Source organism: Solanum stenotomum, chromosome 3 (genome assembly GCF_019186545.1).
Source record: "Solanum stenotomum isolate F172 chromosome 3, ASM1918654v1, whole genome shotgun sequence".
Classification (NCBI taxonomy): Eukaryota; Viridiplantae; Streptophyta; class Magnoliopsida; order Solanales; family Solanaceae; genus Solanum; species Solanum stenotomum.
In genome coordinates, this window is record NC_064284.1 from 16019938 (window position 1) to 16033155 (window position 13218).

A 13218-nucleotide genomic window follows, 5' to 3' on the forward strand; every position below is an offset into this window, starting at 1 on the left:
GATCTTCTTTGTAGTCGTCGACTGAGCATTTTGACTGCTGCAATGTTCAGTCTGATAATATCATTGTGTAATATAATACAGTTGCAACAACTATTGAAGTTGCTTAAACATTTTCAAACTAAAATGATATTTTTGCACTGGGTTTGTTTTTATTGATGCATTTCCTTCCTAGAAGAAATTTTAATTCTGCACTTGAGTAGCATTTTTTGAAATGTAATTCTACTCTTGGCACATAAGTAGAATTTTTTTACTTTCTGCACATAATTCTGTCTCTTGAAGTGACAGATCTTAGGTAGGGGAACCATTTTGATTGATGAATTATTAGCTCATTAGTTGTTTTGATCAGTAGCATGCGAGTTTACCACTTTACTCCGTCACCTGAGATCCAAGTAGCACTGGGAAAAATTTCTTGTTTCCTTGCAGCTCAGAAGCAAGCTACCTCTCGCCTATATTAACCCCTTGAGCATGTTCTTTGTACAAGCAAACAAAGAGCTAGTAAGAGCCGGAATGGAAAACTATATGTATTATTGAATCCAATTTGAAGCTCTTTCAGACAAGCAACCTCGATTTGTCCAGTACTATTTTTGACTAATCCAAATTTGTGTACATGCAGGGCATGTAAGTTGTAACTGAAAATAATAACTTAGTGTAGCCTGGTGCACTATTATCTCCTTTATTGTATGCCATCACAAGAAGTTATCTCATGACCTCCTAATTATGTAACAACAATTATTTTATTATTGCAATATTCTCGTCTTGTAATAATTGAAAATAAAAATAGAGAACCATTTGTGTATCGATGGTATTGGTAAACAAAATTATGAAAAGAGGAGTGATTATCATAGTCCAAATACAATCATTGAACCCCCAACATATAGTACGAATCTTTTTTTAAAGGCATAATACATAAACATGACCCTTAACTTGGTGTCAGCTGGCAACTATGACCTTTAATTTTGGGTGTGCACAAGTAGACACTTAAACTTGTATAAAATTAAACAAATAAACACAATCGTCCTACATGGCACCCTACATGACAGTTTTGTAACCTACATGGCATTCTATATGTCTTATGTCATGTACGACACTTGTGTCTACTTATTTAATTTTATATAAATTTAAGTGCTTATTTGTGCACACTAAAAATTGAAGGGCATAACTGTTCGTTAAAGACAAGTTAAAGATCATGTTTATGGTTATGTATTATGCTTAGAGTAGTAGAAAAGTTTGGGGCTTGTCACACCTTTTAATACTTTGAACTTTTGAGAAAAGACCCATAGGCCTACAAGCACATGTTGCTTTTTCATACGTTAATAAATAACATTAGGAACAAAAAGTTCAATAATAAAACAATTTCTCATTTGTAGACGTAATTAAAGTTATAAAGATCATTGCAAATCCACTTTTAGCCGAAAATTAAGAAAAAGCGCTCAAAGAGGTGACGGAATATCTAGAATGGCGGGTGCTAACTGCTAAGAAGAAAATTACTAATATTGATTTTTAAGAGAGCAAGAACACAAAAATCCTCATTGAATTATGCAATTATTACTCTTGATATTCAAAACTAAAAACACCCTTTAGAGGTACACAATTCACGTATTACAATATATTCATTGCTAACAATATAGTTGTTATCAAGATAAGTGAGGTTTGTTTAAGTGGTTGAGCATTTCTAACATTAATCAAAGATTTGAATCAATGTTAGAACACTATTGATCATCCAATAGTAGGATGAATAAAATATTGTCCCAAGTTCAAAATATTAATTTTAGATTATTTCTTTCAATCTTTATAAGTATTGATAGATAAAAAAAATTAGATTTAGTCGAGATAATATGAACTAACCCAACACCACATTTATAAAAAGATGTTTACTTAAAATAAGGATGTCTTATTTTAAAAGAAAAATAAAGAAAATGAAATAGCCCGTCTTCAGCCAAAAAGGGGTGTCCTTTTCTTTTCTTATGTAGCACTAACTAGGGACCATAAAATTAAATGGAAGAGGTGCAGATAAGTAAGAAAAAGGAATGATGAAATGACAACACATAGTGCTTCCACCGTCCCTTGTCCAATTCTTGATACATCTCTTCAACAAACACATAAATATCATAATATATAAACGTATCGCCTAATTTAACCTCAGCTAATATATCTCTCTTTCAATTTTAAGTGTGCATAAATAGTTACTTAAATCGACATAAATAATATTCATACAGTTTTTTTATAATACGCCTATTCGAACTAGACAAAATACTAAACAGTCCCCTCTAAGGGCATCTTCCTACCAAAGAAAAATAAGAAAACGAAACTTCTTCCGTTTTAGCCAAAAACAGTTTTTTTTTTTTCTGAATTCACTTATTCAACTTTACGTATAAATTTAAATATTTATTGTGTATATTGAAAATTGAAGAACATAAATATGAGATTAGATCAAGATAAAGAACACATTTATATATTAGATTTTCTTAAATAATGTCACATAAAATATGAGAGAGGGAGTATAAAATTAATATGTCAACTAAGATAAATCGTGCTAGCTATTACGCCGCATTCATGCTAACTGGTTCATATTTAATTTGGAATACCCTTATAAAGTAGTACTAAAATAATACTAAAGTATTATTTCATCCTTAATTATTTTAAGGCACGCATGTCATTCATGAGAAAATGAATAGTCTTCCTGGTCTATTTTACTTGACCTATATACTTTTAAAAAAAGAGTTTTAATTTCACTGGTTCATTTTAATAAATCAAGAAAGTTTTATTACTTTATTTTAATCTTAATTTCTAATATTAAAGAATTACTTCGTAACAAAATAATTGCCAAACTATATATTTTAAAGTATCATTAGTAAAATTAATTTACTAAAATATATCCCAAATTAAAAATAATATCAAATCAATATAAAACAACTCAAAACAGAGGAAGCAGTTGATAATAAAGGTAAAAAAGTATACCAACATGAGTTGTGGTGCAGTGATTAGATTGGTTTCACTCTTAATTAGAGATTTCGAGTTCGAGTCCGGTGTATGAAAAAAATTCTATTAGGACTTGGCAGCACCACCTTCGAATGGTTCATGCAGTGCACAATTCAAATTTAATCGCAACTCTAATGTAAGCTTCGGACACCCGTAGAAACCAGAAAAGGAAAAGTTAAAAGGGTGTACAACTGAAAAATCATTTCTTGATTTTATGAATTAGACACGTAAAAATGAAATATTAAAATAATAGTAATTATTTTTTAAAAAGTGGTGTGGTACTTGGCTGGCTCCTTTGTTGCTCGTACTTAATACTGAGAATGAAAGATTCCTCCCCCACCCAACTCCCTTTTTCTTTTTCACTTTTCCATATCTCACCTCTTTTTTTAAAAAAAAAAAATCGTATTCAATATTTATATTTGAAGTAATTTAATTAATCTTGATTATTGTCCCATTAAAGCTTGTTCAGAGAAAATACGTCCTATAAAAAACTTTTCATATATATGATTAAAAAATAAAATTTATAATTAAAAAAAAACAATCTCACCCGACTTACATCCTAAAATTATTTCTCTTTCGTGTTGTCACATGTGATAGAGATGATAAGAGTTGTTTCATTTAAAATACAACACTAATTTAATTTCTCTTTTGCACAATCAGATTATCATCGGATAAAATTAAATGGAAAATGATTTTCTACAATATGTTAAACTGCAATTATTGGGCATTTAGTCTCTTTTACAGAGATCGACAATAAACATAAGAAGAAGAAAAATAAGGAATACCAATTAGACAAAAGGAGTGGTTGTCTAGAAAACAAAATATCTTTAGGAGACACATAATACATAAACAAGCACTTACATTTAGTCTGATAACTAAACACTCATTTAGTCTAATAACTAAATATTTTAACTTTGATAGTGTATATCCGGACACTCCAATTTAGTCTCTGCAATTTAACCCTTCAACATATTCTAACTAATGTCTCATAAATATTCAATGCTGACGTACCATATAAAAATTTGAAATGTCTAGTTGATTATTGTTAGAATTTTGTCTTGATTTTCTTACTTTATTTGAGTGTTAATTTTTTCTTTGAAAGAAAATTAAAGTATTACTATAAATGCTTTAACTTTTTTCTTGAAAGGAATTCACTTTCATATTTATTGGTTATTTTTTCTTTAGAAAAAAACATTTGGAATTCTATAAATTAAAGACCCGTCTTTTTATATTAAGAACACAATAACAATCACAATGTAGATCAGTGGCGGAGGCAGCATGTAATGAGGGGGGTCATCCGACCCCCCTCGGCGAAAAATATTACTATTTATACATGGTTAAAATTATTTTTTAGATATGTATAATAGATGTCGAATCCCCTTTCACTAGTTCGTGTGTTTACTTTTCAGATTTTGAACCCCCTTGTTAAATTTTCTGGCTCCGCCACTGATGTAGATATTTAAGAGTTTTATTTATGGGAAGATTTTCTCCTAATATGTATATGTTTTTTCAATATTAGTTTTATTATATGTTGGTCGTTTGGTCAAAGTCAAACCATATCAATAATATGTTTTTAGTATGCTTTTATTTGTCATCTAATTTATCACCAATATATTTGCAATTGTAAACTTTCGCATGACGTTGTGATTACATTCAAACCCAAACAATTATTTTATAAATTGGAGTGTTCAAATGATCATATATTCATTTATATCGTGGAGACAAGTTGAGATGTTTATGTGTACTTTAACTTGAAATTTTACTAGTCAACTGACGTCAGATTTAAATATGTTTATGAATTATGCCTTTAAGAAAATAACTAAATAAGTAAAAGAAAATAGAATTAAGAAAATAAAAATGAGTAACTTTCACATATAACAAACATAAAAATCATATTTGTATGTTATAACTATAGTTTGCATAATTGCGCTCCATAGCAAATTTAGCAAATTTTATGTTTGCTATGGAGCTTTTGATTTGTATAATTCGCTAGATACATCCAATTTTATACAAATTATTCAGTTTTGTATAAATTCATTTATACATTGTAATTTGTCTAATAAGATATGTATTTGTATAATTATAAGTGTATAAGACGAAATATATATATTTGTATTTGTATACACACTTTTCTCTCGCTTTATACAAACACAAACGCATTTTATACATTTTATACCGAAATATATAAAATGGCTAATTGTATACCGAATCAGATGACAAAAAAATGGAATGTTTGCTATAAATAAAATAAATTATGGCTATAACATTTAATTTGAATTAATACTTTGTTATTTCATACAATTTTCCCAATAAAAAACAAGAGCACTACTCAAGAAAATAAGCAGAAACGTTCCATGTGTGAACGCAATTTATTTAGGTTGTTTTGGTCAAGTTATATTTATTGTGATTATAATATAAAATGCCTTTTATACTAAATAAAATTTTGAAAAACTCTTATTATCAATTTAAACTTTTTCTTCCTAAAAGATTTTGGAAGTATAAATGTGCCATTTATATTTCATCCGGAATTAATAATTCCAAAATTTTAATCTGATATAAAAAAATATAACTAATACCACAATTATGCTATAAATAATAACAAAATAACTTATGCCATGCTACATAAGACCAGAGGGCATATTGACTATATCAATATCTATTTCTTCTCAAATTTACTCATGGAATATTGCAAAGACTTCTTAAAAGTTTGTTCAATATTTATTAAGAGTAAATTTTTTTTTTCTTGATTTCTCAAAAATCACTTATTTTGAATTTAGGCTAGAAAATCAGAGGGATGGAGTGAGTAGCTGTTTTTAGTTGGAGTTTACAACAATATATTAGTCCATTGCCATAACAACAAGGTTCATTGTTAAAAACAAATTAATCTTAATAAGCAAATACTCTCACAAAAATACAAAAAATAATGTGAAGAACAAACAAATATACTAGTAAACAAACAGTAAAAGAAACAAAAAAAAAAACTAGGAAAAAAGAGCAAAAAGACAAATAAGAAAAGAACGGGCCTTATCCAATGGAAATCCACACGCAAGGCCTAAAGGAAAGAAAAAGTAAATGAAGAAATTTTATGTTGGCTTAATGATTGACGATCGGGTGACGAAGCAAGAATTTTCATTAAGAAAAGGTAAAATTTGAAATTCTTTATAGAAATTCAGTATTCACCATATATACAAAAAAATAATTTTAATTGAAAGAGATTCGGACGAGGCTCCACCACTGGATTCTAGTGAATGCAGCGAAGAACAAATCGTTTTGTCTCAAATTTTAAGTTTGTATATTGTTTCTAATCAATATTACACCCCTTCCTTTTGAAATTGGAAAGTTGGAAATAAATTTTTGGATTTAAGGAGGTAATAGAAGGAGGAGGAATTATTCTTTTTATAAGATGAAAGAAAACAAGTGCTTCTCACGTCTATTTTAATTAAAATATTTTAGAATAGGTCTCAAAATACTCATTTAAAAACACATGATACAACTCGTAAAGATTATTGAATTAGTGCAATAAACATATAGTATTTCATAACGAAGGTTAAAAGATTGATTCTTTTACCAATGTTTTCTCAATCAAACTCATCATATTAGACTTGTGGACCCAAAGGGCTGCTACGAGTTTGAGGTTCCAAAATAAAATAAAATGATGCAATTATAGAAAGTAAGGTGCGATGTTATTTTTTTTTTCTTTCTGAAACACTAATTGCCACTAGCGTAAGTAAACGTTACTAGTTTTGACATTATTTGTTGTTAAAAAAGGTTTAAATCAGAAAACATTGCGCTAATAAATCTTTTCGCGCACATAGATTAAAATGAGGCAAATGATTAATGAAGATGTTTATCACAAATAGACAAAAGAAAGGAGTGGTTGTCTAGAAAACAAATACTACAAATGTTTTCCACTTTTAAAAAGACATAATACACGATCAAACATTGAAAGTTGATCGATATATAAATAATGATATCAGTTTTAAGAGTGTATATTTAATCTTAACTGACAATTAAACACTTATACTCACCTCAATTGTGTTTCGTGGACATCAAATGTTGGTGGTATACATCAATTTTAAAAATGTCTAGATTATATTCTCTCCGTCTCATTTTATATGTCACCTTTTTACATTACACTTGCATTAGGAAATATTGTAAATTTACCCTTATACTCTTATTTAATGTTTTCTTAAGTCAACTTTATTAATAAAAGACAAGATTAATTAATTATTTTATCAAGGGTATAATAGGCAAAATATGATAATTTATGCATAAATTTTATAAAATGATAAGTATTGTGATCTAACTATTTATAGAAGGGGATGACATATAAAATGAGTGGGAGGGAGTACAAAAAAGTTCTACTTATTTCTTCAAAAAGCAAATGTTTCACATATTACTTTTCTTCTTTTTATTTATACTAATTACATGTGGAAGATCTTAAAAAAAACTAATAAATGACATTAATGGAGTTCATGGAGATATGAGTATCACCAACGTAATAATAGATTTAGAATTTACACAATTGAAAGTTACATAATACATCATCATCATCATTACTATTATTATTACTATTACTATTATTATTATTAGTACTACATAATCTTATGCTGGTCAAAATTCCCAACTAACCTAAACATAACGAAATGGAACTTGAACATTGTTTCTGTCCCCCTTTACTTTTTATTCATTTCTTTTTATATTTATTTTATTTGACTTTTCTTCTTCTTTAAACTGATTGATGCCTTTTATTTGTAAAATTATTTGTTTTATAGATCCATTTATTATGTTGAATTGTACATTTTAAAAGAATTATTTTTTTTAGATGTTAAGCTTTTATAGCAATTTTTTCTAAATTTTTTCACATACTTGTAAAAAAAATAAAAGAAAAAGGATGATAAAAGCTAGAACTAGTAATATTCTCTTTGTTTCAAATTAATTGTCGTTTTATTTTCTTAGGATAATATATATGAACTAAAATGACGGTTGAATTTGAATTTGAAGTAAAAATAAAAGTTGGTTCTCGAAGCTACTTTTCCATTTTAATTATCACACTCTCGGTGGATTTGGTGAGTAATTATCTGTTATTAATGTTTTAATTAAGTTCAATTAAACATATTTACGTCATTAATGTTTCTTTCCTTGTTCAAAGATAACCTCTCCACGTGTCATTTTTTCATTCGTTGTATGACTTCCGTGGCTTAATCTTAGTAGCTACGTTTCCCTAGTTTCCTCATTTACCCCTTCCATCCCTTCACCTATATAGCATCAATGTGGGCATAAACGGAATTTAACGAACTGAATGGCGTTCTTGTAATTCTAAGCCAAACTACGTCCTAACAATTTTACGCGGTATATACACACAGAAGGTAAAACGCGGTTTATTTCTCTCCTCCACGTCAGCATTTTCACCATATAGACCATTTATGAAATTTAACGAAACTCACTCAGCTCACTTTCTTATGGAGTTTTTGCCTCTTGTGAAAAACTTCACTTCAGAATATCTTCTCTAATTCCTAAGAATTTTTCAGATCTCCTTTCAATACTTTAACTTTTTTCTATTATATAATTCGCCAGTTCATCAGCTTTTTTGCTTTTTTTTTAATCACATCTCAAAACTTTGTATCTTTATTTTTCTGCTGTAAATGATGGCCGTACTTCCTGGAGAAAATCCGATCGCCGTACTTCCGGTGGATAAACAGATGGGTATACCTCCGTTGAATACTCTGCCGGTGGGATACCGTTTCCGGCCGACAGATGAGGAGTTAGTGAATCATTATCTGAGGTTGAAGATAAACGGTGCTGATAGTCAGGTCAGCGTTATTCGAGAAGTTGATATCTGTAAACTCGAGCCTTGGGACTTACCTGGTTAGTTTCCTTACTTTAATTTTTTAGTTCATCAAAATCCCCCAATTTGGAGCTTTTTTGAACCCTAACTTTCCCTTTTTTACATTTTACGGATAGTTCATTTCTGGAATAGTTGTTGATTTCATTTCTAAAGTCTAGTGCTTTGGCTTTGTGCATAGGGTACAATTTTGTTTTATGAGTTGATTTTCACAGCACTCTGTAGGACCTTCGTTAGTGAAAATCGCACAAGTAATTAAGTGGAAAGTGAATTTGATTGAATAACTGATGGAAGTGGGTGAGGGGAGCTATTCTATTGAGAATTGATCTCTACCGTAGGGGAAGGAGTGTGCTGATTTGCTTTCGGATCGTATTTTTCTTGACCTCAAAATTTGTCATTTGTTACAGTAGAATGAAAGAAGGAAGAAGGACAAGAGAGTAAAATATATGCTCTCTGACAGTTCCCTGTAAATCAACCTGAAAACCTTAACACAAAAAACACTTCTGATTGTCTTTTGGATCTTTTCATAGGCCAGATCCCAAAACACCCTATATTTTGGAATGCAGAAGTTTTTTAGATTTAGAAAGTAAATAATAGAGTGAATTGGTTTGAATTGTTGCAGATTTGTCTGTGGTAGAGTCACATGACAACGAGTGGTTCTTCTTCTGCCCAAAGGATCGTAAGTATCAAAATGGGCAGCGACTGAACCGAGCAACAGAACGAGGCTACTGGAAAGCCACTGGTAAAGATAGGAACATTGTTACTAAGAAGGGCGCAAAAATTGGGATGAAGAAGACCTTGGTATACTACGTTGGTCGAGCTCCTGAAGGCAAGAGGACTCATTGGGTGATTCATGAATATCGTGCAACTGAAAAGTCATTGGATGGATCACACCCTGGCCAGGTATGCACATCCTTTATCCATCTTGTGCCTTGGATTTGTATTTCTATTTTCTGTATAAAAGATTGATTGCATCATGGTGCAATTATTGGTTGCTTTGATCAGATTCTACGATGTAATTAAATACATAAGATGTTGCTTAGTTCACGTAAATAATGCCTTATGCAATACGCTGCATAGTCATGTAGTGGGTTACTTGAACATATGTGGTTGGTTAGTTCTATTTAATTTGGTTCTTTCTGTTTTTCAGGTGTCACAAAATAGTGCATGTACTTGCTAATTTTACAGCTATAGAAATTCATTTAATGGGTTTGTATTATCAACCCCATGGACTGGTCATGTAAGGATTCTATTTCACTAGAGGGGAACAAGATTCGTGATATTATATATTGCTACAAAAAGCAAAATATTTATTATATGAACTCTTTTTTGTGCTTGGTTATTTTGGTGGATTATATGTTCTGCAAACATGAATTGTAATTACTCGTTGCAAAATTGAAGATCCTCAGTAAACATCCACATGAGGATTTTTTCATGAGGCTCTGGAATTGTAACAATAATAGCATAACTAGATGTTGGATTTTTCTAGCTTTGTTTTTTAGAAGACATTTTATAGATAAACTCCTTTTTTAAGATTTTATTTATTTTTTAGTTCTTCCCTAATTAGTATAGACTTGTGAAGTGCCTTACATTTAGGGGTCGTTATCTTGTTTGGTTGCCTTGTTTTGGCTAACTTATCCCACCATTTATATCATAGTGATGGGATAAGTTATCCCATATACATGGTGGGATATGTTATCCCACCATTGAAATATGCTGCAAGCGCTCTCACAATTAATGCCAATTCTTTAGTTTTTTTTTAGATGTCCCAATTAATGAGTTACTGATCCAAAGCATCTACCTATCCAAAATAAATTGATAAACTTTGTATCTGTGTGGTACTTCTGAAGTTGACTCAATAGCACTCTTATATTTCTATTGTTATTAGTGGTGAAGCAATGAAAATTAGTTCATACTGGGAAATGTGATTTGCCTGTTGCAGGGTGCCTTTGTGCTTTGTCGTCTGTTTAGGAAGAATGATTTGAAGCAGGATGAGCATGTTGAAAATTCCAATTTAGATGCTGAACAGAATGCTTCAGTTGACAAATCACCTGCTGAAGATGAATTATCAGAGGCAGCCACTCCATTTACGGTCATACAACCTTTAAGTGATCGTGATAAAAGCTATGCTGCAAAGTTTTCCAAAGGCAAGAAGTATGGCAAACAAATACCCATAGAGAGTCACAGCAACAGCTGTATTGCTGATGATACTGAAGATCAAATGTTGGACATAACATCCATACCGGTAAGTTAACCTACATCAGGATTCTACTTTTTGATTGAGTGGAAAGGTTTTTATCGTGGATTAATTTGGTTGAAGTGATTATTTTCTTTTTCTGCTTCATGTTTAGCCGGTTCAGGATCTGGAAAAGGAGTTGGGAAATTTTTATGACCCTTCATCGCAGCCAGATTGGAAGATCTTCTCCCCATTGCACTCACAGATGCAGGTGGAGCTTGGATCGTCTTATTTGCAAGCCCCCTTTAATAATGACATCTGTGGTTATCAAAAAGATGTCCAGTTTCCGTATGGAACAAATGCTCTTGAGATTAATGACTTTTTGAACTCGATACTTGTCAACTCAGATGAGTTCTCATGTGAAGATTCTGGACAAGAATTGGCTTCACACCATATTGACACACAAAATTACAGCATAACTGGCCCGATGATTAAGGACTCTGGATCATGTAGTGAGTCAGAAGCAGAAGTTACCCAAGGGCAGGTGAGTGGAACCATGTATTGCATCAATTAATCTGTGTCACTTGTTAGAAAGTTCTGTTAAGTAGCTGATCTTATGCTGCTTTTCTTTTTATCCCAGGTTGAGCCAGACTTCTTTGATCCTGAGGTGCTGTGGGACAATTTTGATCGAGAGGCTGCAGTACAGAGAGAGGTTAATTCCCTTGAACCTACAGTGCTAAAGGCACGCAGTCCACTAGGTGCATCTTATGATGGCAATGATTATGCTGTAGGAAATCTAGGTTTCTTTCAAAATACCTACCCTGGACATTATGGTTATCCTGCTAGTATTGGTGGAAGTCAGGTCCCGAACTTCCTAAAAGTAGAACAATCCGGTTTTCGCAATAATATAGTAAGCACTGAATCTGGCTCAGGAACTGGAATAAAACTCAGGACCAGGCAAATGCATAATCAACCTGATGACACACAGTTTAATCAACCTGATGACACGCAGTCTAGACCACAAGGAACTGCTCACAGAAGAATACGTTTACAAGTGAAAATGCAAGGTGGGCCAGTTGAGTGTCTCATGCGCTCTGATTCTAGTCAGGGGGAAGAAATCCATCAAGCAGTGGCTGAGGTAAGCCTCTCTATTCCCTTTTTTTCTGCTAAAGTTTTTAGCTTCTTTCTTAAATTAGAAAATATAACACGAACTATCATGTTGGGATTGTGCAGGGTGAGAAAGACTGTGATGAACATAGTTCTACCACCAGTGATAATACAACACATAAAGATCTTGAGGGAGTTGTTGGGGAAACTGATGACTTGAGCACTCAAGTGAAAGATGCAGATGATTCTCCAGTTCAAGAAAGTCTTGATGTGTCTTTGAAGACCGCTACAAAGCGCTCAAGTTCATCACACGTTTACATGTCCAAGGTTGTTGTGGTTGCAAGTCTGCTTGTGGTCTTTATTGGTGTTTGGGGTTGCTTTAGACTGTGTGTGTAGTGTGCGTGTACTTGTATTTATAGATTCCCAATATATAATGGGTATGTATTCAGGGTAGCATGAACTGACCGTTCCTCTTTGTTTAATTTAACGTTGTATGTTTATTGCAGCAGGAACTTGAGTTGAGACATTAGAGATTGCTAGTGTATATTTTGAAGAGCTTGCTCGTTATGTACATGTTTCTTGTAGAGTAAGATGTTAGTATTGAGTTTTCTTCCCAATTTTTTTATTTTGGGATTTTAGCTCTCACCCTGTTGAATCCCCTTCCCTTGTCTTTTTCACATGGAAACACCAAAAACAAGAATCTTGGGGTTCTTACCAAGATTTATGACGATCTAATTAACTTCTAATTTGTATAACTTCAAAGATGCGTTGGTAACAAGTTAGCTGAAGGGCAGATGTAAATGAATGGAAAGGCTATATAAGAGAACTACAAGCTCATAAAACAAAAAAATTGAGCAGATACTGCGTTTTGTTTATTAATAACACGTTCCTTACTATTTCAACAAGGAGTTGAATTTTTAAGATAGCATGTTAATCAAGAAAAATAAAATCTTATAAATCGTATGTCGGAGAAAAAGTTACAAAAATAAAAATAAAAATAGATGTGGGGTGAGAGAGGCTCGAACTCTCGACCTCAGGATTACTCAGAAGCTATGAGACCTACGCGCTAGCCAACTGCGCCACCACCCCGTTGTTTGTTATTCGTCTAATT

General features: G+C 31.7%; 1 protein-coding gene and 1 non-coding gene across 3 annotated transcripts; one reads left to right on the plus strand and one right to left on the minus strand.

Moving 5' to 3' along the window:
- The first annotated feature begins 8423 nt into the window (after positions 1 to 8423).
- Positions 8424 to 12720, plus strand: LOC125858511 (protein NTM1-like 9). Of its 2 annotated transcripts, none has more exons than XM_049538308.1 (6): positions 8424 to 8847; positions 9447 to 9727; positions 10767 to 11069; positions 11185 to 11544; positions 11641 to 12138; positions 12234 to 12720. In XM_049538308.1, exons 1-6 carry the CDS (start codon positions 8625 to 8627, stop codon positions 12501 to 12503), a joined length of 1935 nt encoding a protein of 644 aa, XP_049394265.1. In that variant the 5' UTR covers positions 8424 to 8624; the 3' UTR covers positions 12504 to 12720. The 2 variants fall into 2 exon arrangements, with proteins under 2 accessions (XP_049394265.1, XP_049394264.1); XM_049538307.1 differs by having other exon boundaries at positions 8425 to 8847; positions 11176 to 11544.
- Positions 12721 to 13111: 391 nt separating this feature from the next.
- On the minus strand, positions 13112 to 13196 carry TRNAM-CAU (transfer RNA methionine (anticodon CAU)). The gene is given in 2 exon segments: positions 13112 to 13147; positions 13159 to 13196. It is a non-coding gene; the product is annotated as a tRNA-Met (tRNA).
- Between the last annotated feature and the right edge of the window lie 22 nt (positions 13197 to 13218).

What these genes read in the sequence shown, in the direction of transcription:
- LOC125858511 (XM_049538307.1), top strand. Translation starts at nt 8,625, where the DNA reads ATGATGGCCGTACTTCCTGGAGAAAATCCGATCGCCGTACTTCCGGTG. An exon ending in TGGACATAACATCCATACCG is followed by an intron (nt 11,070 to 11,175) that starts GTAAGTTAACCT and finishes CTTCATGTTTAG; the next exon opens with CCGGTTCAGGATCTGGAAAA. An exon ending in CAGAAGTTACCCAAGGGCAG is followed by an intron (nt 11,545 to 11,640) that starts GTGAGTGGAACC and finishes TTTTTATCCCAG; the next exon opens with GTTGAGCCAGACTTCTTTGA.